General features: G+C 39.3%; 1 protein-coding gene across 1 annotated transcript in view; it reads right to left on the reverse strand.

The window, feature by feature from the left end:
* AFF3 (ALF transcription elongation factor 3) overlaps positions 1-24625 on the reverse strand; it is a 318235-nt gene that overhangs the window by 7727 nt on the left and 285883 nt on the right. The window contains exons 14-18 of the mRNA XM_066571787.1: positions 21048-21249; positions 18378-18502; positions 5469-5532; positions 2729-2865; positions 587-658 (exon numbers count right to left, since the gene is read on the reverse strand). Of these exons, the coding sequence (XP_066427884.1) occupies positions 587-658; positions 2729-2865; positions 5469-5532; positions 18378-18502; positions 21048-21249 (600 nt within the window). The remainder of the gene's footprint in view (positions 1-586; positions 659-2728; positions 2866-5468; positions 5533-18377; positions 18503-21047; positions 21250-24625) is intronic.

Raw genomic sequence — 24625 nt, forward strand, 5'->3', positions numbered from 1 at the left:
TAAATGTCCACTTACTGAGACTCAGTAACCATGTAATAGGTATTTTATGTATAAACTACAATGATATTAAATTAAAAATTGATTTTAATAACACTACACTATTTTCCTAGCAATCAGAAACTGTCCTATAGAATCTAAGGTGCTTACGTATATGTTTAGAAATCTCAATTTAATAGATAATCCAAGAGGCTTAATTATCCCCATCACCATATTGCCCTTCATATAATATAAATAAAATTTATGATTATTGAGCCTAAAATGTCAGCTGCAAAAGAACTTACCGAGCTGTTGGTACAAAAGTACATCACTCATAAATAACAACAAACCATCAGGCATTTAAAAATTAATTACACTGATGTACCATAGCCAACCTGTCACAATCAATAAATAAGTATGAATTGCTTATTTACAGAGACAGAATGCAGACTTGGTACAGTGATAGAAGGGCTGGACCTTCCCAGAGAAGAAAGGATTCTCTTAATTTCAATAGAGAACATAATTCTATCTGGCTGCATCCAGCATCTGATTTTCAAGGACTGGCTCACTGCAGAAAAGAAGCCTTTTGAGGAAAGCTTGTTCTACTAACCATAATGCTGCCAGCTGTTTGTCTTCTGGCGTGGCGTTGGGGCCTGAGTGGGTTTTTAGTCTCACTGCATACCTTAAGCAAGAAGAAAAAAGCCAACATGAGTTAACTGAGACAGCTTTGTATTACTGATCAGAGAGCTATGCTGGCCAATGTCGTTTGCTCTGACCCTTTATACATATTTGTTCAAGTTACCAGCCATACATGTGTTTTTCCTGGTTGTGTTTCAGAGCTGTTTTGTCATTAGCAGTGCATCCCTGCACTCTTTAAACAGCCGTGAACCCCCTTGATCATCCATCAGTCCAGAGGGGAGCCTAGCTGGTGAGGTGACACTGTCCTACCAAAATAACCTCTGCTGCTGCAGAGACCCAGTTACACAGAGTTCATGCAGAAAGGGCTTTGGAGCTTTTGAAGGCAGACAGCCTGCCTGGAAGCTGGTGCTGACCTCACCCTGCCAGTTCTGAGTGTGTCTACCCAGATTTGCTCCTCCGAGCACAGCATGGCAGAGGGGGAACATGTGGCTCAGAGCTATTTTTGCTCACATGACATTACATTCAAACTCTATAAATATTAAAGATCCACAGAGGTAGCACTGGTGTTTCAAGAGTGTATGTGCTATGCAAACACAAATTGGTTTCTGGAAATCTCAGCTTCCAGCTGAATACCTGAACAACAGACAAGGTTAGAACAACACACAGTGCTTCTGGGCTCACTTCCAGAAAAATACCTGTTCCCCGTAATTAGCTGCTTGTGATTTTTTCTTACCTTTGCTTTCAAACTCTAATTCTGGTATCTGTGCAAAGATTCAGTATGAACATTTTGCTTCTACTGGCATACCTAGCAAACCACTTATTTTTCTGAGTTGCAGCAATATCAACTACAATTCACATTACAACACGGCCACAGCTATACACATTATTGAAAGCTATGCATCTGCAAGCAAAATTCATTTCCAGAGTTAGGACCATATATTTACTACCATGAGAAAAGACAGGGCAGACAAAGAAAGAGCTTTCTGCCTTTTGGGAAAAAAAAAAAAAAGAAGGGAGGAATTACAGAGATGGGAAAAAAAAGGAAGGAAAAAATTGCAGAGATGGAATGTACAATGCTCTTACAGAAAAAAAGTACTTGATTTTGTTCAATAGCCTTCCAGTTAGAAAGCTGGCCTCAATCCACTGAAATGCATAAGAAGACAGCCCTAAGTGGAATAAAATGCCAGTGGAATTATTAACATGCGAGAAAATTGTCACATTAACACTAAGTCCAAAAGAATGCTTTTGTTTTAGAAGCTCTGACTCATTATGGATATGATTAAAAATGAAAATGTATTATTTCCTATGCGCTTAATCCTGACTGGATGGAACTGCATGGTTGACTGTCCTGAGGAATGATACCATGGTCACTGCCAGTGCAGATTTCTCCACTAGTGTGTGTCTGGGGTTCTCTCTTGCAGAGTCCCTCAGCTGCTGCAATGGTTCTGACCTCTGTTTTCTCTATCAATGACACTGCCAAAAATGTTAATTTTAAGTACCAGCTATAATGGAGAAAAGGACTTAAGAGACACACTTCAGAGGGACTGTGGATGGCACTGAATTCTAGACTGCCCTGTTTGGAGATCCATGAAGGTGACTAAAGGTAGGGGTAGCTCTGAGGTGAGCTGTGCTCCTGACTTTACTGGCTACATTAGGGCACACACATCAAATGGACTTTGAGTGTCCATTTTCTATCACTGTTCACATCTTCTTTCAGGTAATCTTTAAACAGCAATCTTACATGTGTTGCAATATTTTTCAAGTTACCACTCCATGAGAATGTTTTGTTATAGATTACTGGTTTCTTCCACTGAGTAGCTCAGGACTTACATCATGAAACTCTTGGAACTAATTGGCAACTCAAGTAATAGGAAAATCTCTGGGGTTTTTTGTTCATGTTTTTGTTTGTTTCTTTTATTTTTTTCTTTTTTTCATTCTTCACAGCTTCTTGATTTAATTTCCAAAGAAACCACAGATAAAACATATACATTACATATGAATAACCAGGCCCTTGTAAGGACTTCACTTTTACTACATGTACAAAGATAGGTGATAATGCACATGATCATGTTTGGACAGAGTAACCCCAGGGGTCATTGCCTTCCTTTCCTACCTGATGAGTTCAACTGTCTCTGAATACATGGTGTAAGGGGATTTAGATTCCATTGGGCCTTGTTCCATTGCATTTCCACACTCAATAAACGATAGTGCTGCTTCTGCATAATTCAGTGCCTTTCCAAACTTCTCCACCTAGAGAGAAAAAAATAAGGACACAGAGATGTAGTGTAATCATCAAGATGTCATTACATTTGATAGGATTTTCTCAACAAATATTGTAAACTTGACACAAGTTGATGTATCTTCAGGTGCACAATTTTTCCTGTGAGAAAGCTAATACCCATCAAACCCTGTGCATCAGTGAAAATCAAAAGATACAGAACATATAGCTAGAAAAAGTTTCTGAGATATTATTTGTTCCACACTCTTGCGCCCAAAGAAGGGTCAGCTGTGCCTAGGACATTCCCAACAGTGTTTGTTAAAGCTCTTCCAGTGCTGGAAATTCCACAAACTCATGCTGCCTTTTGTTCCAGCTTTCATTTTTCATTAAAAAGGGTTTCACACATCTTGGCAACTGTAGTTTTTTATCACTCAACAAAGAAAGGTAACAGATATCATAACTAAGAGAAGAGAATTAAATACTTTTACTACAAAGGCTCATCTCTGTTCTCCTGTCTTCTTTATCCCTACCATTTTCAGCATTGTTCTCCTCTTGTCAGAAATTTGCTTTCTATATCCTCCTCCTCTTTCAGGGACTGCTCTGCTCCCTCAGCATCTTCTGCCATCCTCCTTCCTTGCCCCGTTTCTTCTCCTATTTTTGGTACTTCTCTGTGTGTGTATTTGTGCACTAACCTGCATATACGTGCACGTCCTCAGTAACACTGCATATGCAAACATGCATCTAATGTTCATATGTGTACACTTACATGCCACTTATTTGCCCTCAGAATTTCATTTTTGAAGTGAAGAGAGAGATGAATCATACTAATACCTCTCTGTCCTGACTTCTTTCTCCTTCAGTCAGAACTCCTGCGGTACATAAAGCCCATTAATGGACTGGATGCATTTGGTTGAAATCTGATGCACACAGTGAAAGGTTAATGGACCTTATTCTTTTCCAAGGGATAAAGATTTTAAATAGTAACTTTGGAATGGCACACTAGCTTCAATCTATTTTAGGTTCTTATATGACTCCCACTGCGATCATACCAGAGAACTTCACAAACTTTTTATTATATTTCTCCCCCTGATGCTCTGGTGCGGGTGGAAGTGCTATTATCCCGATTTCACAGATGGGGGACTGAGGAACAGAGAGACTTAGAGTAATTTTCAAGCTGCTCACTGTGAATGCCTGTGTCAGGTAGTGCAGTGCCAAAGTAGGAGGTGTCGAGCCCAGCAAGGTGATTCAAAGTGCCTGGAGGCACTTTGGCAATATGGCATTTTCCCCAGGATGCCTACACAGCCAGGGAGGGAGAGGAAACACCTGCAAAGGGCTGTTTACAAGGGGTAAGTAAGGTGCTGTCCACTGTGTAGGGAAGCTGAATGTGGAGGATATTTCAACCACCTGATACTGACAGAAAGCTATTCAAACTGTGCCTTGGTGACTTTCATGCAGCAAACTTGTGGCACAGAAGAGAACAATGCTGGCAACTCCACTTTCTGGGAGTCTACCATAAAAACGTTTCTCTCCAGGCTAAGAATTTCCTTTGCATATTAAGTGATCCTTTTCATTCTGTTTAAAGCAACATACTAAAATGCACCATTTGTACTTCTCCACAATATTTTCTGATTTTAAGACTCACTTTAGAGTAATATGGAACTGAATAAACCACAGAAATTTGTGCTAATAAACTCAGGTAGAGTGTAAAACTCTGTGTTAGTGTTCTAAATTAAGGACCTGCTTCTGCTTCCTTGGCTTTTCTACATTCTGCACAGCTGAGGAAAACCTTTCTTCCTTCCTGACGGTATGACAGCAAAGTGTCTGTCTGACAGAGCAAGACAGGAAAGCAGCTACCCCCACCTGCAACACAGCCACCCTAATGCAGGGTCCCACTCCATATACTGCCATCCCAAAGACATCATGTTGTGCTGGCTTATCTGTGGCACTGGACAAACACAGCCTTGGAGAGAACTGAGGGACAGCTAAGCAGAGCTGTGCTGCAGCACTGCATATTTTGTTGCATCCATTTGTTTGGAAAGACAAGCATCTCTTCAGTGCTCCATATAACCTCAGATTCCCCTTTTTCTTTCTGGCTACATTTTTAGACAGGTCAAAGCCAGGGTGAAGAATCTGTTGCAACAGTACTTTGTGTGCTAGGTGTTCCTCTAGGGTTACACAAATTCTTTGTGTGCTTCTGATTATGTTGGGAAACATCTGCCATGAAACCAGGATTCTTTTGGCACTGAAAAGCCAAAGCTCTTAAAAAAAAAAGTGCAAATACCTCAGCTACCAGACCAAATTTGGAGTGAGATGCAATTGTAGGACCTAGCCAGCTAGTTAAACTGAGAAGATAGGTATGTGGATCCTTTACGCAGCCTCCATTACTATAGTTACTAATTAAAGCAAAGGGATAAATGGAAAGTTTTTATCCAGGCCTTTATCTCAGTAAGTCATTATTTGTTAAGTCATAGTTTATTGGGCTATGAACATTTGATTATATAAACATTTCTTAATTTAACAAGCCTAGCCATCCTTATAATAGATTTTATAATTACCCCAGGAATACTGCACTGATGAAGAAACTGCATTACAAAAATTATTTGGAGCAATGTAACTGGAAAGAAAATGTTCTCACCATTGCATCTGCTTTATGCTTCTTCCGTTTAGCTTCCTGCATAAAGTAATCTGCATTGCGTGGTCTACCAGGGGAAAATAAGAAGACATTTTATTATTTTCTGAAGTGCAGAATATTTTAAGGTTGTTTTTCCCTTATTTTAAACCTGATTTGCAAACATTTTTTATGAAGAAAATACACTTATCGTGTAACCATGCATCTTCTATTTTCAAATTGCTGCCTGTGGAGACAATAGCATTTATGGCTGTTCTCATTCTTTAGAAGTCAGTGATTCAAGTAAAGAAAGGCTAATAAAATGCATTTTTATGGATTATATAAACTGCTTCCCAAATTAGTGCAGTTCTGATCTGCAAAATGGATACAGGCATTAAACAGAACAAGATATTCTGTCTTCTCCTCTCCCTGGTGCTTGCTTACCTCTTTTTCTAGTCCTCTATGTACATTGTTATTTGCCTTGGCTTCTCCCTCCTCTCAAAACAAGTGTGTGTTTAATCTCTCCACTCTGAAAACACACACTGAACCTGCTTGCCTCCACAGCTACATCTCACTCTTGTCCCTCTTATCTGTAAGCATGCTGAGTACTGTTTACTTTTGCTTCCTAGAGTTCATCTCTGACTCAGTGCTGGGCCACCTGCTGCAATTCCACTGGCATTCCTCATGCCAATTTCCCCATTGATTTCTCCTCAAACAAATATGGGAGATTCCATCCCTTCCTTAACCTACCTGACCCACTGACTGCAGGGCACAAATTCAACTTCTGTTTCTGTCCTGAAATTCACAAGTGCGCTTGTAACCAGATTTATCCACTCTCATTCAAAATGGAGACAAACTGATGTCTCTGTGTCACCACATCAGTGAGCTCCTCATGGCTGAAGCTAATTTCTTCATCTCCTCCCACAAGCTCTCCCTATGGCACCTTTATAAGTCACTGTGGAGAACAGCCGTGTGCTGTGTCATTTCAGACCATAACCTTGCATCTTCAGTCGTTGCCTCTCATAAAAGTCTTCACATTTCCTGACCCTGCAGATTCTTCCTGTCTCATGTATGTGGGAGCTGACCTTCTTTCTCTACTTAGCTAAAATATGCCCTGGTTCTTCTCAGCTTATATTATGGTTACTACATCCTTGTCTCTCTCAGAGAGGGAAGTTTTGACTTGCAAAATAGTTTTCTTAATATTGATTAGAGTATCATTCCTTTGTCCTCATCTCAAGAAAATGAGATTTTCCCGAGTATTTGGAGTTTGAATTCTGATGTTTTTACTGCTCATGCTTTTAAGAGCTTGGTGTTGTAAACAATATGTTATTATTGCCACTCAGGAATCTGTTGTATGTTAACTCCAATAGGCAGCTCAGCTCCACTCACTCACGCACTCACGCACTCACTCACTCACTCACTCACTCACTCACTCACTCACTCACTCACTCACGCACTCACTCACTCACTCATGCACTCACTCACTCACTCACTCACTCACTCACTCACTCACTCACTCACTCACTCACGCACTCACTCATGCACTCACTTCCCTCCCGCGGGATGGGGGAGAGAATCAGGAGAGTAAAAGCGTGGAAGAGTAAAGTAAGAAAGCTTGCACATTTAGATAAAGACAGACTAACAGGTAAAGCAAAGTAGAAAAAGGAAATCATCCACTTCTTCCCATGGGCAGGCAGGTGTTTAGCCACTGCATGGAAAGCAGGGTTTCAATGTGATTAACAGTGACTTGGGCAGATAAATGCCACCACTCCAAATATTCACCCCTTCTTCCTTCTTCTCTCAGCTTTATATGCCAAGCATGACACCATGGTGTGGTCAGCAGGGGTCAGCTGTCCCAGCTGTGTCCCCTCCCAACTCCTTGTGCAACCCCAGCCTCCCTCTTGGAGGTGTGGGGTGAGAGGCAGAAAAGGCTTTGAGACTATCCCAGCCCAAAAAATTCATATTCCTAACTTTTTTCCCTTGAAATTGGGATTTCTGAGCACATGTATTTAACAAAATGTTTTGTGTAAGTCAGAGAAGCTGCAGATCTAAAAAGTGAAGTGGGATGGATGAGTAAAACATTTGTGCTCATAGCAGTAAGAACATGCTCAGATCTGAGGTAAGTGGGAGCATGAGGGAACCTCTTGACAGAAGAGGGGGGCTAAATAACCTCCTCAAGAACATAAGGCTATTTGAACAGTAGATTTACTCAGTCTGTTTCTTTCTATTTATATTCACACAGTTTTAAGGACATTTAATTGCATCAGAGGAAGTTAGTCAACCTTATTTTGAAGAGAAGAAAGGCTAAATATAACTAGATAGAAATGAAATTCAAAGTCTGGCAAATTTAGAATGATTTCTGTCCTAAAAACCTTGTAGATCTGAAAAGCAGTTCCTTTGTTCCAACTTTCTGTTAAATACTATTCTCCTGCAGAATGAAATTTCACCCCAGCTTACTCTACCAGTTAGGTCAGAAAGGGGACTAGACAGGTTTGTGTCCTAGTATCTCATAATCTACTGCCAATGCAAATACTATGCCCCAGAAGACATTCTTAATAAGAAGAACCATCTGAAACTGGTCTTGGTCAATTACAAAATATTGCACATTGAAACAGTCTTAGCTTGATGCAGAAAAATAGCTATGCTTTCAGAAACACTGAAAGAATTCTTAAAAAAATGTTAAGCTCTGTCTATCTTGTGCAATGACCTAGGGAAGATGGTTTACTATGAAGAGCAAAAAGCAAAGCCAAGTAGAACAAATCAACAAACCAAGTCTCATCTCTCTGAAATGATGAAAGTGATGAACTTTTACATGAGCCTGTCAAACTCAGGTCATTAAAATACATCCTCTCAAACATTCCCTCCTGTATATCACCCAGCACTCCATGCTTAATTTTCTTGTCTGAAGCATGGTAAGAGGCTGTAAAAACAAAGTGAGATAACACAATGTAATTATGGTTGACTTATTTATACGTTAATTGTAAAATGGTTTTCAACTTGCAGCAGGATTTATTCTCCTGAGTTATGATTAGCAATGAAGGTATTAGCAGGAGATCCTGAACCAAGGAGGCTTGCATTGAGGGCCCTGCTACAGGATGGTTAAGCATAACACAGAAACTGAAGCCATTGGTTTGTACCAAGCTGCTTGCAAAATCTAATATAAAAAAAGAAGTCATTAAAATGCCATTTTAAAGCAAAGCATAAATATATTCTCCATGTGAACATTTAGGTATTTCCATAGGAAAAATACAAGATTGATTTAAAAATCAGGGCATGCCTAGCAGAAATTAAGATGCATTGGGAAAAATTGGATAGGGTATCATTTTTATTAGCTTCCTAAACAGAACTTGCTCAGTAGTGTTAATAAACATGCCAAGTCAAATTCTGATGTCTTTATGCCACCTATGAAATACTATTCTTCAATTTATTGCTACATGTTAATGATGTTTCTATTCAGATAACTAACATGCATGTTAGGTGCAAATGGGAAGTTGAAATGTCAAATAGATTCAATGTATGTTTTTGTATCATTTTAGTAACAAAAAGGGGGGCTTAATTTAATTATTTACTGGGGTTTTTTAAAATATGAGTTAAAGGGGTTCCAAGTTCAGTTTTGTTTAGCTTCTCACTGCTCATGAACATAATCTCTCTTTTTGCATTCAGGATACTAGTTTAAATTATTATGTCATGAAGTAAAAAAAAAAAGAAAAACACCCTCTTTTATGGGCTTCTTGAAGATAAGAGGCTGCCTGAGCTCACGGACATATGCAGACACATGAGAAAACTGATGCATAAATTAATTATTCTGGATAGCTCTTTTGCATACTACATATTTTTTATCTATGAAGTTAGTCATATTCTAATTTTACAGATTCTGAAGTTACAGTGACCAAGAACCCATGCCTGCTACAAACATGAAGGTGCATGCAAACCTCCTCTGCAGCTTGACCTATTTACTTATGTTGGTGATAATCTCAGACTGGAGATTCCACAGGTAATCTCACTGGATGCTAATTTCAGATACTATATGTTACTGATGAGCGGAGGAAAAGTAAGTGTGTTTTCCCACTGATGAGATTCAGAAAGATCTGTGGCTAAAACCCTTTTCAGATCTTTGGTCTCAGCTTTGCAATCCCCCTGCAGATCACAGTCTTGCCACAGCCAGAGAAGCAAGAGAATAAAAAAAAATTCTGGTAACGAGCTACTGGTTGAACTGGAGTGCCTGTGAGTAGCAGAAGCAGCACTGGAGACTCTTTATGTTTACTGGTCATGAATGTAAACTGAAGTTGCAAGGAAACTTATTCAGTGACTTCTGGTTTTCAGACAATTGGGTCAGATTCTCCTCTTTAGTTACAACTGTATGAATCTATTGGCATCAGCACTTTCACTCCAGATTTACAAACAGAATTCAGACCTCTTGTTAAAAAAAAAAATTAAAGAAGTCTGACTTCAAATTAAGAGATAGAAACAAATGTTTTATCTCTATTAAACTGCACAAGAAAGTCTTTTGTTTCTGAATATCTGATTGTTGGTACTTTTAGAAATATAGTCCTCTTCAACAAAGCCAAAAAGGAGTTCTAATACACTGCTGTAATGCTTCTCATATATCTCTCTGAATGGCAAGAGAAAGAGCGTAAAGCATTAGAGCCAACTAAGTCAGACTGCTGGTGAATTCTCCCTGGGATCAAGTGTCATTATGTGAAACTGGCTGCTCTCGAGGAGAATTTACCCTACGCTGTTGATTGGGGAAAGCAATCAAGTACCGCTGGAACAATTTCAACGCATTCTCAGTCAACACTAGGCAGTCACCTAGGCACTGCAACAGAATCCAGCCTTTTACAGAACAACCCCCCCACGGCTAGATCTGATAGTACAAACAAGGCCAGGCTTCCTTTTCAGCAGTGGCATTCAAACCATTTATGACTTTGACAAGGGCAGCCTCAGTAGCATGGCTGTGGCTGAATCCAGGATGAAATTTATCAAACAATCCACTACTGTCCAGTATTTCTCTCTCTCGCCTTGGCACCACTTTCCCTGGGAGCTTGTTGAAAACCAGCAGGAAGGACAGCGTATCCATTGCTTGTTATGTTGCGTGGGATCCCAGCGTGAGGCGAGATGGCTGCGGGCATTGGAATTACTCCTCTGCCAGAAGCAGCCTTTCAGAATTTCCAGGCTGTTGAGCTCCTAAGAGTGGTGTCACCACTACCCAGGTGAATGCCTGTCTGTGTATGTTTCTCTCATCCTATTTAACTCCATGCCATTACAGGGCATCTCTGCCACCTTTGTCTTCTGTGCTCTCCTCTGAATTTAATTTACTCCAGTTTAGTGGATAATTGCAAAAGTGTAAACTCATGCAATAAAAAAATGGGAAGAGAATCAAACAAAGTGAATCAATAAAAGCCTTACTTTGTACAGTAATTTATCAGCATCTACTGCAAAATCTCCTTGGAACTCAGAACAGCCACTGCTATTTACAGAGTATGGTGTAGCTTAGACTCCAATATACAATTTTAATTATACTGCATTCAAAACCACATTTTTCACCTAATTTTTATATTTTATATGAACTAAATACTAAACCATAGCATTTTCTGCTTCATTTACATAATCTACCACTTGTACATTATTTCTTGCTGTTGTATGGTGCTTTATGAGGATACATTAAAAAAACCTAATAAAAGTTCAATTAAACATCATAAATGTAGCCAAGTGCATATTTTAATACCCTTCAGAGATAATACTGCTGAAGTGTTGTAAAAAAACAAGCTAGTGCTTCCTCAGTGTACAACAATTTCATATAGTAAAAGCAGCTTAAATCATCATTCTAAATAGAGGAGCAGTTTCACAACTTTAGTAACTAAACTATAAAAAAATGAATGTGTTGGAAAGGAGTAGAACAGCAAAATGAGCAACTTCAAAATATGATCATAGCTAGGGGCAAATCAGAAGAAATTAGCTAGCCAGGGTGAACCCATGAACAGTTTTGAAGCTGTGCCAGTATGCCCTGAACTTTCAGTCCAGGAGGAGAGAAAAATCCTGTAAGAGCAGGAAAACCACATAACATGAAAGGCAGGTGTACAGAGCCGATTTGCTGTCTTGTAACAGGATGTGTCAGGAGCTTGTTTGACACTCTGGGTCATAGATAAGGGTGTTCATCTTTGGGTGAATGACAGAGCTCAGCAGGTGTTACTATACAAAATAGTGCTCTCCCCTGATGTATCACAGCCTCCTCCCCATTCCACCACTTGAAATAAATGCTGTTTTATGGGACGTGGCACTGCTGTGTCTGAGGCATGGCATACATAGTGGCACACAGACTGGGGGAGAGCCCATGGCACTGCCAAAGTGGGTACCCAGCTCTATGGAAGTCTCACGGTCACTCTGGCAGACCCAGCAAGCCTGGAAGTTCAGCAGAGGAGCATGCAAGTGGAGAGGGCCAGGAGATAAATATTGAGCCATTTAAATGATAGTACTATAGGCATTTCAGAAAGATAGGAACAAAGGATCTGATTGGAGTTGGGCCAAAATGTGAGAGAAATTTACCCAATCACACAACTACACAACTACTATCTTGTTAGGTTTAGTCTAACAAGGTCAATAGCTTAGATAAGATGAATAGATGAATAGTACAGATACCTAGAGAGGGAGTTACTGTTGCAAAAAATAGCAGACAAAATTAAAGCCTGGCATCTAATGGAAATGAAATCAGAAGGATAAAAGTAAGTGGGGACTCCTATTTTGGCAAAAATGCAAAATCCCCCTGACTAACTATGTCAGTGTAGTGAAATACAGGAGAATATGAGAAAGAGTCAAAATCTACTACAAATTCCTGTGTATGACCCAGATTCATGACTTAAAGATTTCCATGTGAAATCAATATCTAGACTGAAACACATAAGGGCAAAGTGTACAAGTGAACAGAGAGGCATGAAACAGGTATTCATAACAGGGACTTGAATAAACTTTCCTGTTTTAAAAGTAGAGGTAGAAAACACTGTGTGCTTGCAGATAAACTACAATTTTGTCTCTTTTGATGTTAAATAGATGTTCTGAATGAAGCTAGTTACAGTTAGCCTTTATAATCAGTCCTACAGAGACAGGGAAGTACCACAGCAGTCCAGATCTATTTTGTTTTAAAATGCCACAGAATGACACCTTGAATTCTCAAGAAGCATCTGTAAAGCAAACGCCGAAAGACGTTTCTGGGAGAGGGTCCACCTGATGTTTCCAGCTCTGATGAGGGAGAAGACAAGGTGTGTGTATGTGAAGCCTGAGTCAGTGAATGGGGTGTCTACACTGAAAGAAGCAGGTGATCCTGAAACAAAGACCCTATCCAGGGATCCTGTCCTGTGGAGCCTGTCTAAGACACTTCAGTAATCACAGGATTTGAAAGAAATCAGAACCAGGCACTAAAGACCAGGAAGACATCTGATAAGGATTTTGGGAATTGATGTTCCTCATGTGTGTTATCGCAGCCCCTCTGAAGCTCCATGACTTGTTGCTGGTTCTCAAAATGAACAGGGTATTCACAGGGTAAAAATCAGTGTGAATGGTCTACCTGTGATTCTCTAAAGAGATTGTGACTATTGCCAGTGTGGTTTGTCATCACTGAAAGATGAAAATTCCTTTATATGTTGAAGGAATGATCAGGAATGCTCTAATGCATCCTTGAGGAATCAGCCTTTGCACCCTAGGGCAATTTCAGTCTAAAAGGGAAACTTCTGGGTAACTATATTGTTAAAAATGGACTTGAAGCACATTCTTCAAATGTATGTAAAGTTATTTTCCACTGCCACAAGGACAGCAAAGCTGTCTTGGGAATTAAACCTCAGATAGAGGCATTAGATTATCTTTTCCACATCCCATCCATGAATCCTGGCATTGAGTGTGATGAAAACCAACACCATTCTGTGATCCAGCACAAGCAGACAAACCCCCAGCTACACTGCAATGGACTTGTAGATATTAGTAGAGAAACAAAACCTAAGGAAAACAAGCTCTGACAAGAACTTGAGATGTGGTAGAACAACAAAATCAATGGGAAATTAGATGAGTCTTCCTCATATTCAGTGTGAGAGTTTGACTACTCCAAGAGCTGCAGGGTTTGGACTGTCTTCGTTATGCACTGCAGACATCTGCTCATGGCTCACCATGCAGAGGTGAAGAAAGACTGGGAGACACTGCTGGAAGAGATTGTTCTCTCCCATCTGTGAAACTCAGTTCTGCTTCTGGAACTTGGAGGAGTGTTTGCTGAACCTGATTAGAAGACCCTTGTCTTGCTTACTGTTATGATTTACAGTGGATTGAAAATATTTTCTAGTCAATCTGTAGAGTAAGAAAAAGCTACATTAATTGATACAAACAGATTCTCTCTCATGAGTAGCAAAATATTCAGAGACTATTTCAGACCTTAGTCTGTCAATAGAAGCATTCATTCCTTGGCTGTGCCTGTGCAAGTGAAATAAGGAGGGCAAGGATACCAGCTTTATCATTTAATCATCCATGCAGTGTAATTGCTAATGTTCTCCCTGGCATAGTTTTGAGCTCAGACAATGCCTGGGCACAGCTTGGTGACAGCACAGGCTAGGGACTGTTGTGAGGTGACAGTGAATGTGTTTTGTTTTGGGGAGTGAAGACAGTTTAATCATATAAACATAAGCCTGCTGAACCACTTGCTTACAGGAGCAGAGGAGGGACATGTATGTAGCTAAGTTCAAAAGAGGTCCACAGCTCTGGCTTTGGCAACAGGGACTAGTGGCTAAAAATCCTATACTCTGAAAATCTCCTGCTAGAGCTGATGAAGCATCAGTTTCCCACCAAAACAAGCCCTCATAAATGTCCCTTTAAAGGTGACCCGTGGTCTTGCAGAGAGCAGGCAGCTAAATTATCTAATCATGGGAGGCAGTGTCTGGCATGTCTAATGTTATTTTCTCATGGTCAGCATACATGTGAGAAATTCAGTGCCATAAGTAAGAAGGGAAGAAGAGGAAGACTGGGAGGGTCAGACCAAGTCTTGAAATCCCCTAAAGCCAAGAAACTTAGAGCAGTCCACAGCAGGCATATGAATTTGTGAAGAACATAGTGTCATAGGGGTTGGTCTGACTAGTTATTTTCTAGATTGCTGATGAGAAGAAAGAGGAGCCACTCCCTATTCCTGAACTGTGCTCCTCAGGATGTGTTCAGCACTACAAAAGTACCTCTAAATACTTCAGGAATCCTTAAGGCATTTTGAACAATTCAAGTAAGATCACTTCCAGATGTATGAGTCACAACCTAAGAGCACTTTTTCCTTTCCACTTTAAGGAGGAATAACAAGGAACAGAAGACTGAAAATGAGACATTTGGAGTTCAAGTCAAAACAAAGAGATGTGCCAGGAAGTTATTTTCATAAGCTCTATAGGTAACACCTTTACAGGTGAATATTTTCTGGGTATATGGTTTACTGTTTGGCAAACAAACACGGGAATTCTATCCCACTGCAGAATATGTCCCTTGGACAATGATGGGTGTCTGTAGCACCTAAACCCATAAAGGTGGAAGAGGCATTCAAGAAAATATGAACTTATAGAAAAATGCTGTAGAAAATGTATTATCTTGTTCCTATAATGCAAGAAAAAAAGAGAAATAAATGTAAGTGAAGAAAAAGCACACCCCAAGTTTGAAATTATAACTCAAAATTCAGGTAAAAAAATAATCCCAAGGAGCATGTTCTGATTTAGTTATAAGGAAAGAAGGGAAGCTGGGTACACTCTGCTACTTTTTTATACCACACAAGCAGTATTTTGAGGGTGCCCTTGGGCACCCACAGGATGTCTATGCCTAGCACTTAAAGGACAACAGACTTTGTTCCTAAATGCAGTCATTGGGAATTCTGTTATTCAGTGAAATTATAGGACTCAATATGGCTCAAAGCATTATTATGTAGCCTTGAAAATGTTCTCTTCATGGAGTCAGAAGTCACCAAAAATCCAGGAAATCTTACTAGAAATTACTACTGGATGCAGCATTGATGTCATTGAAGCATGTGACATGCTGGGTACCTCTAAGTATATTCAGATTCACCAGCAAACAATGGCAAACCAGAGGAAGGAGACTTTTGCCTGTCTTTTGAAGACTGTTAGCTATATTTACTGTTATACTGCAGTGTATGTGTATACAGCACTCTGCCAAGCAAGATATACTTTTTACTGACCTACTTGTGTTCCAATTTATTGCTAGTGACAGCTGTTGTCAATGATCTGGAGAAAATAAATTGAGAATACAGTAAAGAGACACTGACTGGTCAAAAAAATTAGTTGTTATTTTAAATCAAATATAAGGGATTTAGTCTCTTTAAAACTTTAGAGTCTGATTAAAATTAAGACTTTAAAGCCATGGCTGGATTACAGTAATTCAGAATTCATGGATTATGAGATGAAATACTTCATAGGCATCATTTAGGACAAATGCTGCCATTAGGATTACTACATAATTTAGACCTACTGTATTGCATTCCTTCAAATCCTCTGCTGTGGTGCTATACAAATTTGAAAGGCACTGGCTGCCATATTTAATTTGATCCTTCTAACATGTGAGTCAAATTTGTTGACATTTAACATTTGCAGCCAGTCTAATCTGCTACATTTCAGTGACTTCTCTGCACAGGAATTTCAGAATGAAGATCCAGTGTAGCTGGTATTCTGGTGGTGTATCCCGGATGACAGCTGTAGTACTTGACAAGCTCCTTCCTCTAGCTAGCCCAACTGGCATTTAACTGTTTCTGGCTTTTAAGGCCAAATTAGGACATATTTGCTTCTGTGTTTTATCTTTTTTGCCTTTTTAGACTTTGTTTTAGTGGTGTACAAGTTGCTTGGGGATATTCTACATGGAAGGCACTACACATGAACAGTTTAATTGTATCTCTCTCTGAAAAGATGAAGCAGTTTTATTGGAGATGCTTGCCAGAGGAATCACTTGTAACACTAATGGAGAAAGCTGGTGATAAAAGCCTCAGATGATAGAGATGGTGACCAAAGCAGATCTCCTACGACTATATCCTAGGGGAAAAACAAAACAAACCAACAAACTAGTCCCCCCCTCCTTTTTTTTTTTTTTTTTTTTGTTGGCAGCTTGAGGGAAAATCAGATGAAGACACAATAGTTTTGTTGTAACTGTTTCTATGCTCTTTTCTAATCCAGAGATGAGCACATCCTACAATTTTGACTTTTATCAGACACTCTGACACCTTTCTGCCTTGTATGTACATGTTTAAACTGCAGAAAAAAATTGAGCAGCTGCAAGTAAATTATAGATGACAGAGTATTTTAAGAGATACGAAGAGTTAGGTAGTACTTATAAACAGCTTCATGTTTCCTCAACAGAGATTGTTGAGTAAGTGTACCAAGAGAGTTAAAAACATGGCAGGAGGTGGAGAAAGAGGTGAATAAGGATGTATACACAGGAGAGTTTTCTCCAAAAGAGGCAGAAAAACTGATTACATTTATTCAGCTCACATCTGCTTATGACTGCCGTGAATATACACAAAAATTAATCTCACCAGCCCTCTTTTCTTGACATACAAACCAGTTACATCCTTTTGAAGTCCACAGGAATTATTTATACCTTATAGTAGGAAATATGGTTTCATTTTATGAGAGGCTGCTGTTTCTCTAGTTAACATTGAGACCATATAGTGTGAACAAGCATAACAACAACAGTAGTAATAATAATAATAATAATAATAATAATAATAATAATAATAATAATAATAATAATAATAAATTAAAAATCACAATTTTGGTAGAAAGCAGTTCCTAAGGAAACCAGGTTGTTTGTTATCCCAGGGTTTCCTTTGGTATAAAGGAGTTTGAGATGTCATGAGTGAAAGTCTGGATGTATGAAAAATATGTCAAGGTCACACAGCTCAGAGCTTCAGGCAGTTTGAGGCATACCTTGAACAGAACCTCTTCTACACTACCCAAAACCAAGTATCAGTATTTGCAGTCAAAAATAATCTGGGTTTTCTAGATACTAGGATTTCAACCTTCAGTTTCACCATTATATTCACTAAATAATACTATGTCCTAAATGACCTTGGGGACAAACCAGTTTTTTAATTTACCAAAAATAAAGACAGTTAGAAGCTTAGATTATTTTAAGAGGAGGAGAGCAAGGGATATGTGAAGAATGAAGTGGAAGTGGGGAGGGCCAGATATCCCTACAGAGATTCATGCTAACCATTGCTGCTTCCTGTTCCCCCTGCTTTTGTGATACCTTTAGCTGAGCAGAAGTAGCCACGACAGCAGCAGCTGCCAAGGCTCAGGGAGGCAGGGATGACTCCAGCCTCAGGCTTGCCCTGCTCACTGGCTTTGGTGTTGTGGGATTGGACCCCTGCCAGCTGCATTCTGCATCCTGGCTCTTGGCTCCCTGTCCTTTAGGGAACAGACACTCCTCACTGCTCCCTGATGCTCAGGGACTTTTGACAAGGGCTTTTGACAGGACAAGTGGAGGTGACTCAAAACTGAAAGATGGTAGGTTTAGATTAGCTGCTAGGAAGAAATTTTTTACTGTGAGGTGAAGCATGGGAACAGATTGCCCAGAGAAGTTGTGGAGTTACCCACACCTCTAAGTGTTCCAGGACAGGTTGAGTGAGGCTTTGAGCAACCTGGATTAGTGGGTGGCAGCCCTTCCCACAGAGTGGAAATTGCACTCAGGGATACCTTTAAACTCAAACCATTCTATGACTCCGTGATTCTATGCATTCTACTATTCTGTGGTTAGAAACTTAATTTATGATGAAAAAATTAAGGTTTTATATAGTATTTCTCATTAATTTCTCAATGTAGAGTAAGTATTACTGTAATACTGCAGGCAATGTCTCACTTCCTGTTAGACAAATTGTATTTTTCTCTCTTTAAATGCCATTGTTTTCTTTATTTTAAAGTCATATATACTCACATATCATCAAAGATAAGCTTTGTTCTTCTGCAGTCCCTGGGTGTGGTGGACAGAGGTGACCAAGGCTCTGTTTGGAACTGTGGCTTATTGCAGAGAACATTTTCTGAATTGATGTGAATTGCTTTCTAGACAACAAACAGTAGATAAGATATTTAGGAATTGGCTAATAACTTAAAAAAACCCAAGTAACACAAACCAGAGAGTCTTTGCTTTCTGTTGTAAATAGGAAATTAATTTTCCTGCTATTTCAGCAGGAGTATGTATAAGTGTCCTGACATTGATGACCACAAATTCACAGATATTGCTCAGAGCACTTTGTAAAGGGTTTGAGTTTCAATATGATATACAGCAGAAACTGAGTAAAATTTTTAATAGTAACTATCAAAATACTCTGAAACACAGCAAGTGAAATTATTAAAGAATAGATCTGTTGTCATTTAGAAGATTAAGTTATACCTCTGGCCTTCAGCTTCCAACCAAGCATTGTACCTTGCTTAGGAGAGCACAGCCCATGTTTGACTTGTTTCACACTACACTGGTGATGTGCTTGTGCTGGATGAATTTGTAGTCCAGGTTTCTTTGTGCTCCAGAGCTCCCCTGATCAGCTTGAAAGATCACTTCTCTGTGCTACAGTGGAAGCACATGTCTTTTGGCAGGGTCTCATGCAGTCCCTCAGCTGCAGCCCTGTTCTTCATGTGGCCTCCTGAGCACCTTCATCCCACCAAGTGACCTGCTGTGGGGGCTACTGTGCACTGGTATGGAGCAAAACAGGGGGCCCCAGGTGGTTTTAGGTTGATAACCACTGCCAAAAAATGCTGTTCCAATGTCAGGTGACAGGCAGAAAGGCACCAGGGACATGGGGATAAAAGCTCAAATGGATAAATGCCCACTGTGGGCAAGCTTTGCTTGCAGCTTTTCACAGATATTTGAAGGACCACTTGGGCCTGCCAGTTGGATGAAGGATGGGAAGATGGGATAAAACAAAGCTAAGTTTAACATTTATAGTTCATGAGCTCTCATCTTCTATATGGCACATCCAGATCAGCTCATCAGGCTAAAGTTTTCAGATGAATAACCAGATACATACGAATTTTATTGCAAAGGTTGTTAAGTGTTGACCAAATGGTGCATTGCTAGGCTATGCAGAAAATCTTAGTGAAATGCATTTGCTAAGGGTGTGGATCATAAAGCAATCACCTTTTACTTTTGATTTCCAGCACATTTGCCTGTGAAGGAATTTAAATTATTTTCAAGATACCCAGTGAAGAATCATAATTATAATTCTGAATGGGTTATAAACTTCTAAATTTATGTTTTGCAAGTTAAAATGTTTAAAACTTTACATTTAATTAATGAAAAATAAATTAATAACTATAATATGTTAAAGGACTTTTTACTGGAATATTTTATGTAATTGGTCTTTTTCAATTTACCAAAAACATCTGTGAGATATTCTTGGAAAACACAATTTATGGCAACCTGTTTTTGAAAATGTGTCCAAAATTAAGATTATATTTACTATTTCCTACTCTGTTCTCACAAAACCCCCAAAAACCCCAACAAAATCAAAGTGTAAACATGTATGCTTAGCAGATACAAGGGGGCCACTTATCCCCACAGCAAAAATTGCTGGAAGAGGCCACTGCTACAATTCAGGTAGCTTGTTTTTCTAGTTGCTTAGACACTAATACTTAGGCTTTTGAAGCCTCTTTTACATCAAATAGCAAACACAGCAAATAGATACAGAATAAAAAACATTATTAGCTTTTGTAGCAAGGAGAGGAGCATGGGCAGCAGAGTGCCTCCACAGCTTCTCTAGATGCTACCACAGTGAGCATCAAGATGATGGCATCCAAATTGCTTCTTCTAGGTATTTCACACAAAGCACAACAGTGTCATGGGGAGGAGGTGACAGTAGTCTGCCCTTGATCATCTACTCTCAGTGTCTGTAGGTTGGAGGGTAGGGTATGATTTTGAAAGATCAGATGAGAGAGAGATGGAAATTCCTCAATTAAAAGAGGTAATGGACTCTTCACTCCAGCATTCTAATCACAGAACTCATGCAGAAATGGAGGAAGCATCTACTCCTCTCTCTCTGTCCTCTGAATGCAGAGGCCACAATGCAGTGTTGTAGTACAGACTTATCTGGAAGAGTGCTCTGGGCACACTTGGTGTGAGCAAGACTCTCTGATAAGGATATGAATACAACTCTGATGGAACTGAGCTGTGAGGCTGGTGCTAAGATGTCACTGGTACAAGCAGAATCTGAAGAAGTTTGTTCTAAGACAGAAGAATTTGTCTGCAGGCACTCCCATGGTTAGGCAGTGGCTGAGTGAGCCCTTATACAGTAGGGACCTTATGCACCAGGAATGCAGGGGACTTGCATCATGCCCAAGCAATGCTCTGGAGGCCTAAAGCCATTCATCTTGGGCCATTTCACCTTCTGCTTATGTAGCCTTTGCTATTTGCTTGTGTTACAGACTGCCCTCTTTCCTTTCTTCTATGCCTTGCTAAACTCCAAACCAGAAAATCTGAACTTAGAAAATAACATTCATTTTTACAACTCTTTTTTTTTTTTGCATAACATTCTGCAAAAACTATCACAGACTGCAATACAAAGTGGAAAATATACTGCTAAGCTTTATATTGTGAACAACAGCATACACTTACATTGAAGTCCCCAGGATGTGGCTGTGACTGGATTTCACCCTTATGTTTTTTGCTGGAGGAGATTGAAGGTAATAGACTGCTGCCATTAGGTCTGGTGGAGGAAGTTAAATCATCGTTGGAATATTTGTGTTTTGATGCATCAGAGAGGGGAGAGACGGGTGACCGAAGCATTTTCTCATTTTTATTTATTGGTATTGCCAAGCTGGAAATGGAAATTACAGTAATGGAGTGTCACAAAGCTGGCTTTGAGAAAGGTAAATGTTTTATATATTACCAAAACTTTGAATTTAAAACCTGCTGGTAGGATAAAGTCTATTGGTATCTGGAAACGAGCTTACAGTATTGGGACCAAGAGTTCATTTACAAATTTGTATCATGTTTCTTCTCTTTCCCTTCAAGGCAAATTGTCATTCTGGAGTTAATATAAAGTCTGTATCAGAGTACTTGAAAAAAAATACAGAGATAAATGGCTACTTGCTCACCATTTCTTAAGGGATAGCTGGAGATGAAGATTAGGCTCTGAAGTGTAAGTTCAGGTTATGGAGCCCTATTTCACCATTACAGGTGACAATTTATAAGCCATGGCAATAAAACCATATGTGAACTAAAACAGGAAATGTGTTTAAAGATGACTGGCTTGTCTTTGTGCTCAGTGCCTAGCCTTTGGTAGCAGTGTTTATACTAATTTAATACAGATTTTGAAGACAAAATAAAATAGGCTGATAATGCAGACAAAAGGAAACATATGCAAACAGTAGACACAGAGAAATGGGAGCTGGTCTATCTTCTAAAGCAGAAAGCTGTAACAGACAGTATTTTCAGCTTTCATTTATTTGGGAGAAGTTTTGGATGGGAAGTCAGGAACCTTATAAATATGCCCAGAAATAAACTTCAGATGCATTAATTTGAAGAAAATATTTAGCTGAAAATCTTAAAACAACACACAAAAAAAATGCAAGTTATTTTAAGAAGATAGTTGGCATTAAGACTAAAACTGTGATTAAGGTCAGGAAGACAATTTTAACACTATACCTTTCCTTGTCACATTCCCCTTTATTCAGCCTATTACTTTTTATGGACAATTCTCAGTTCTTTATAGTTACTGTATCAGACAATATACACTTAATGGAATCACAAAAAAGAATACAGTAAAAACCATACTTCATTTCTGCACATAATTTCAGGGAACAGAGCTAATTAAATGTGCTCTTATCATACATTTGTCCATTTATCTGGCAAGTCTTTACAAAGTAGCTGTAAGAGAAGCCATGAATTGTAATTCAGAGCCTTTACTGTTTCAAATGGCATAGTACCTTTAAAACACCATGTCAACTGTTTTGCTTTAATGACCAATTGGTGTTTATGAAAGCAAGACTCCGAGTGTGAAAGATAGACAACTGTGCCCTTCTCCTCCTCCTAAGAAAAAGAACATCTTTGGCATTATGTTGAATGTGCAGGCTGATCCTGTAATTTCTTTTCCTCTTTTCAAACATAAACTCATGCCTTGGCTACCCATGTTTATACATCGCTGTCAAAGTGTGGGCCAAAGCATCCAAGGCAAGCCATGGCTCTTTGGAAGTATACCCAACCCTCAAAAGCTCAGCCCTGAACTTGTGAGGAGTAGCTGAAATTTCTACTTGTGCTGCACAAATGGCCTGAGCAGGGCCCACCTAAACTTAGTGTGAGCAGCAAATCTTATACTGAGAGGCCATGCAGAACAACTTGCAGCAGAGGACTGTCAGAGCTGTGATCTGCTGGGAATAGGCAGACTGTGGATCTGATATAGGTGCAAGAGATTTGGGGTATCTCTGAGCCTGCAGCCTTTCTTGTCAAACAGGATCTTACTTAGTCTGACTCTCAGCCTGTAATTCCACAATAGAAAATGCTTATGGCTGAAGGTGGTCTTGCTCCTCTCATTGCTACCAGCCCTCAGCTGTGCTGCCAAAACTGTCTGGGTGGCTTTACTGGGAGATGAATAATACTACTCTGTCAAAAAAACCCAAAATAAAAGAAGGAAAACACCAGAGAAAAAGAAAGATAAAATAGAAAAAGGGTAAGTAAAAGAGACAGGAGGAGAAAAAGAGAAAAGAAAAGAGAAAGGAAAAGAAAAAGAAGAAAAGGAAAAGGAAAAGGAAAAGGAAAAGGAAAAGGAAAAGGAAAAGGAAAAGGAAAAGGAAAAGGAAAAGGAAAAGGAAAAGGAAAGAAGAAAGAGTTTTGGTTTCAAACAAGTTTTTTGAGTATATTTACAGGAGAACCTCAGAGGCATGGTGTAACTGGAGAGGAGATGTGCCAGCATGAGCAGATGCTGGTTGCAAGAGGAGCAGGAGGTCCTGGTATCTGCCCTGCTGGTTTAGTTACAGCCTCAGTAGCCCTTCCTCAGCTGTGGAATATCAGCATTTGAAATCATGTCCTACACTGTGGCAAAAACCACAGAAACGTCTCGGAAGCAGAGCTAACCAGGAGGCAACTGTGGGAACTAGGAGGCAACTGTACATTTCAGAAGCTCTTTGTTCCTCTTAATACACAGTTGCTACTGGAAGAACTAAATATAATGTCGAGAAAATCACAAATTATTGTCTTGCTTCCAGGAGGCACAGAATTAACCCTGTGACACAGCAAGCTATGACAGCCATGCTAGTCTCTGAAAATTAATGCAACATAAAACATATGACACTGGGGTAACAGGAACAGCATGTCTGCATGCAACCACCCACAAGAAAGGAACTGTTCTGGGCATTGTTTTCACTTCATGAAACGTATGTGACATGTCAAGACAAAGAAATTGAATGCATATTTTTGAATAAACACTATATATATCAGTTTTCTTTGGGATTTTTTCCAGTATTAATGACAAGAATTACTCAATCTCATCAAAGATGTGTACAATAGAAAAGCCTACGACAATAAATACAAATATTTTCTTTCTTATTTTGTAGCAGTTTCAACCCAAGAAGTAGCCTGATACTACCAGAAAAATAATAATAATAATAAAAAAATACTGATAACCAGAATGTACCAAGCAGAATGCAGCTGAACTCTGAAACTGTGCATGTCTAAGTTTGACTGCTGGAAGCCCCCAGAGAAACTCAAGTGTGATTGCTCTGACATTGATAGGGCTCTGTGTTCATAAACCATGCCGGTAAATGCTAAATATTCATTTTTTGTTTCATGCCCTATATCCTTTGAAAATCTCACTTTTTAAAAAGTCTTAAATTCCTTGTCCTGGAATACTTACTAATTACACAGAATGGAATGCTTGTAATCTCAAAAATACTGATTCTCAAATATATTCTGGAGCTGAGTATTGCAGGCATTGTTATGAATATTTTTTTCAATCTTTCCACACAGCTGATACATAATTCTTTTTATACAGCCAAACTGAAAGCTTGCAACTTGTAAGTAAAGAAAACAAAGAAAGTCTAAGAAAGGGCTATAAGATGGTTGAATATGTGAATTGCTGCCTACAGCACAGTGTTAGGGAATATGTCTTGGAGAATCACACTGCTCTAACTAGAATTACTTGTTCTATGAGCCTCACACTTGAGCTCACAACTTCTTTGTGCAACAGGACGAAAATG

The sequence above is a fragment of the Molothrus aeneus genome, chromosome 2 (assembly GCF_037042795.1).
Source record: "Molothrus aeneus isolate 106 chromosome 2, BPBGC_Maene_1.0, whole genome shotgun sequence".
In the NCBI taxonomy this organism is placed as follows: domain Eukaryota; kingdom Metazoa; phylum Chordata; class Aves; order Passeriformes; family Icteridae; genus Molothrus; species Molothrus aeneus.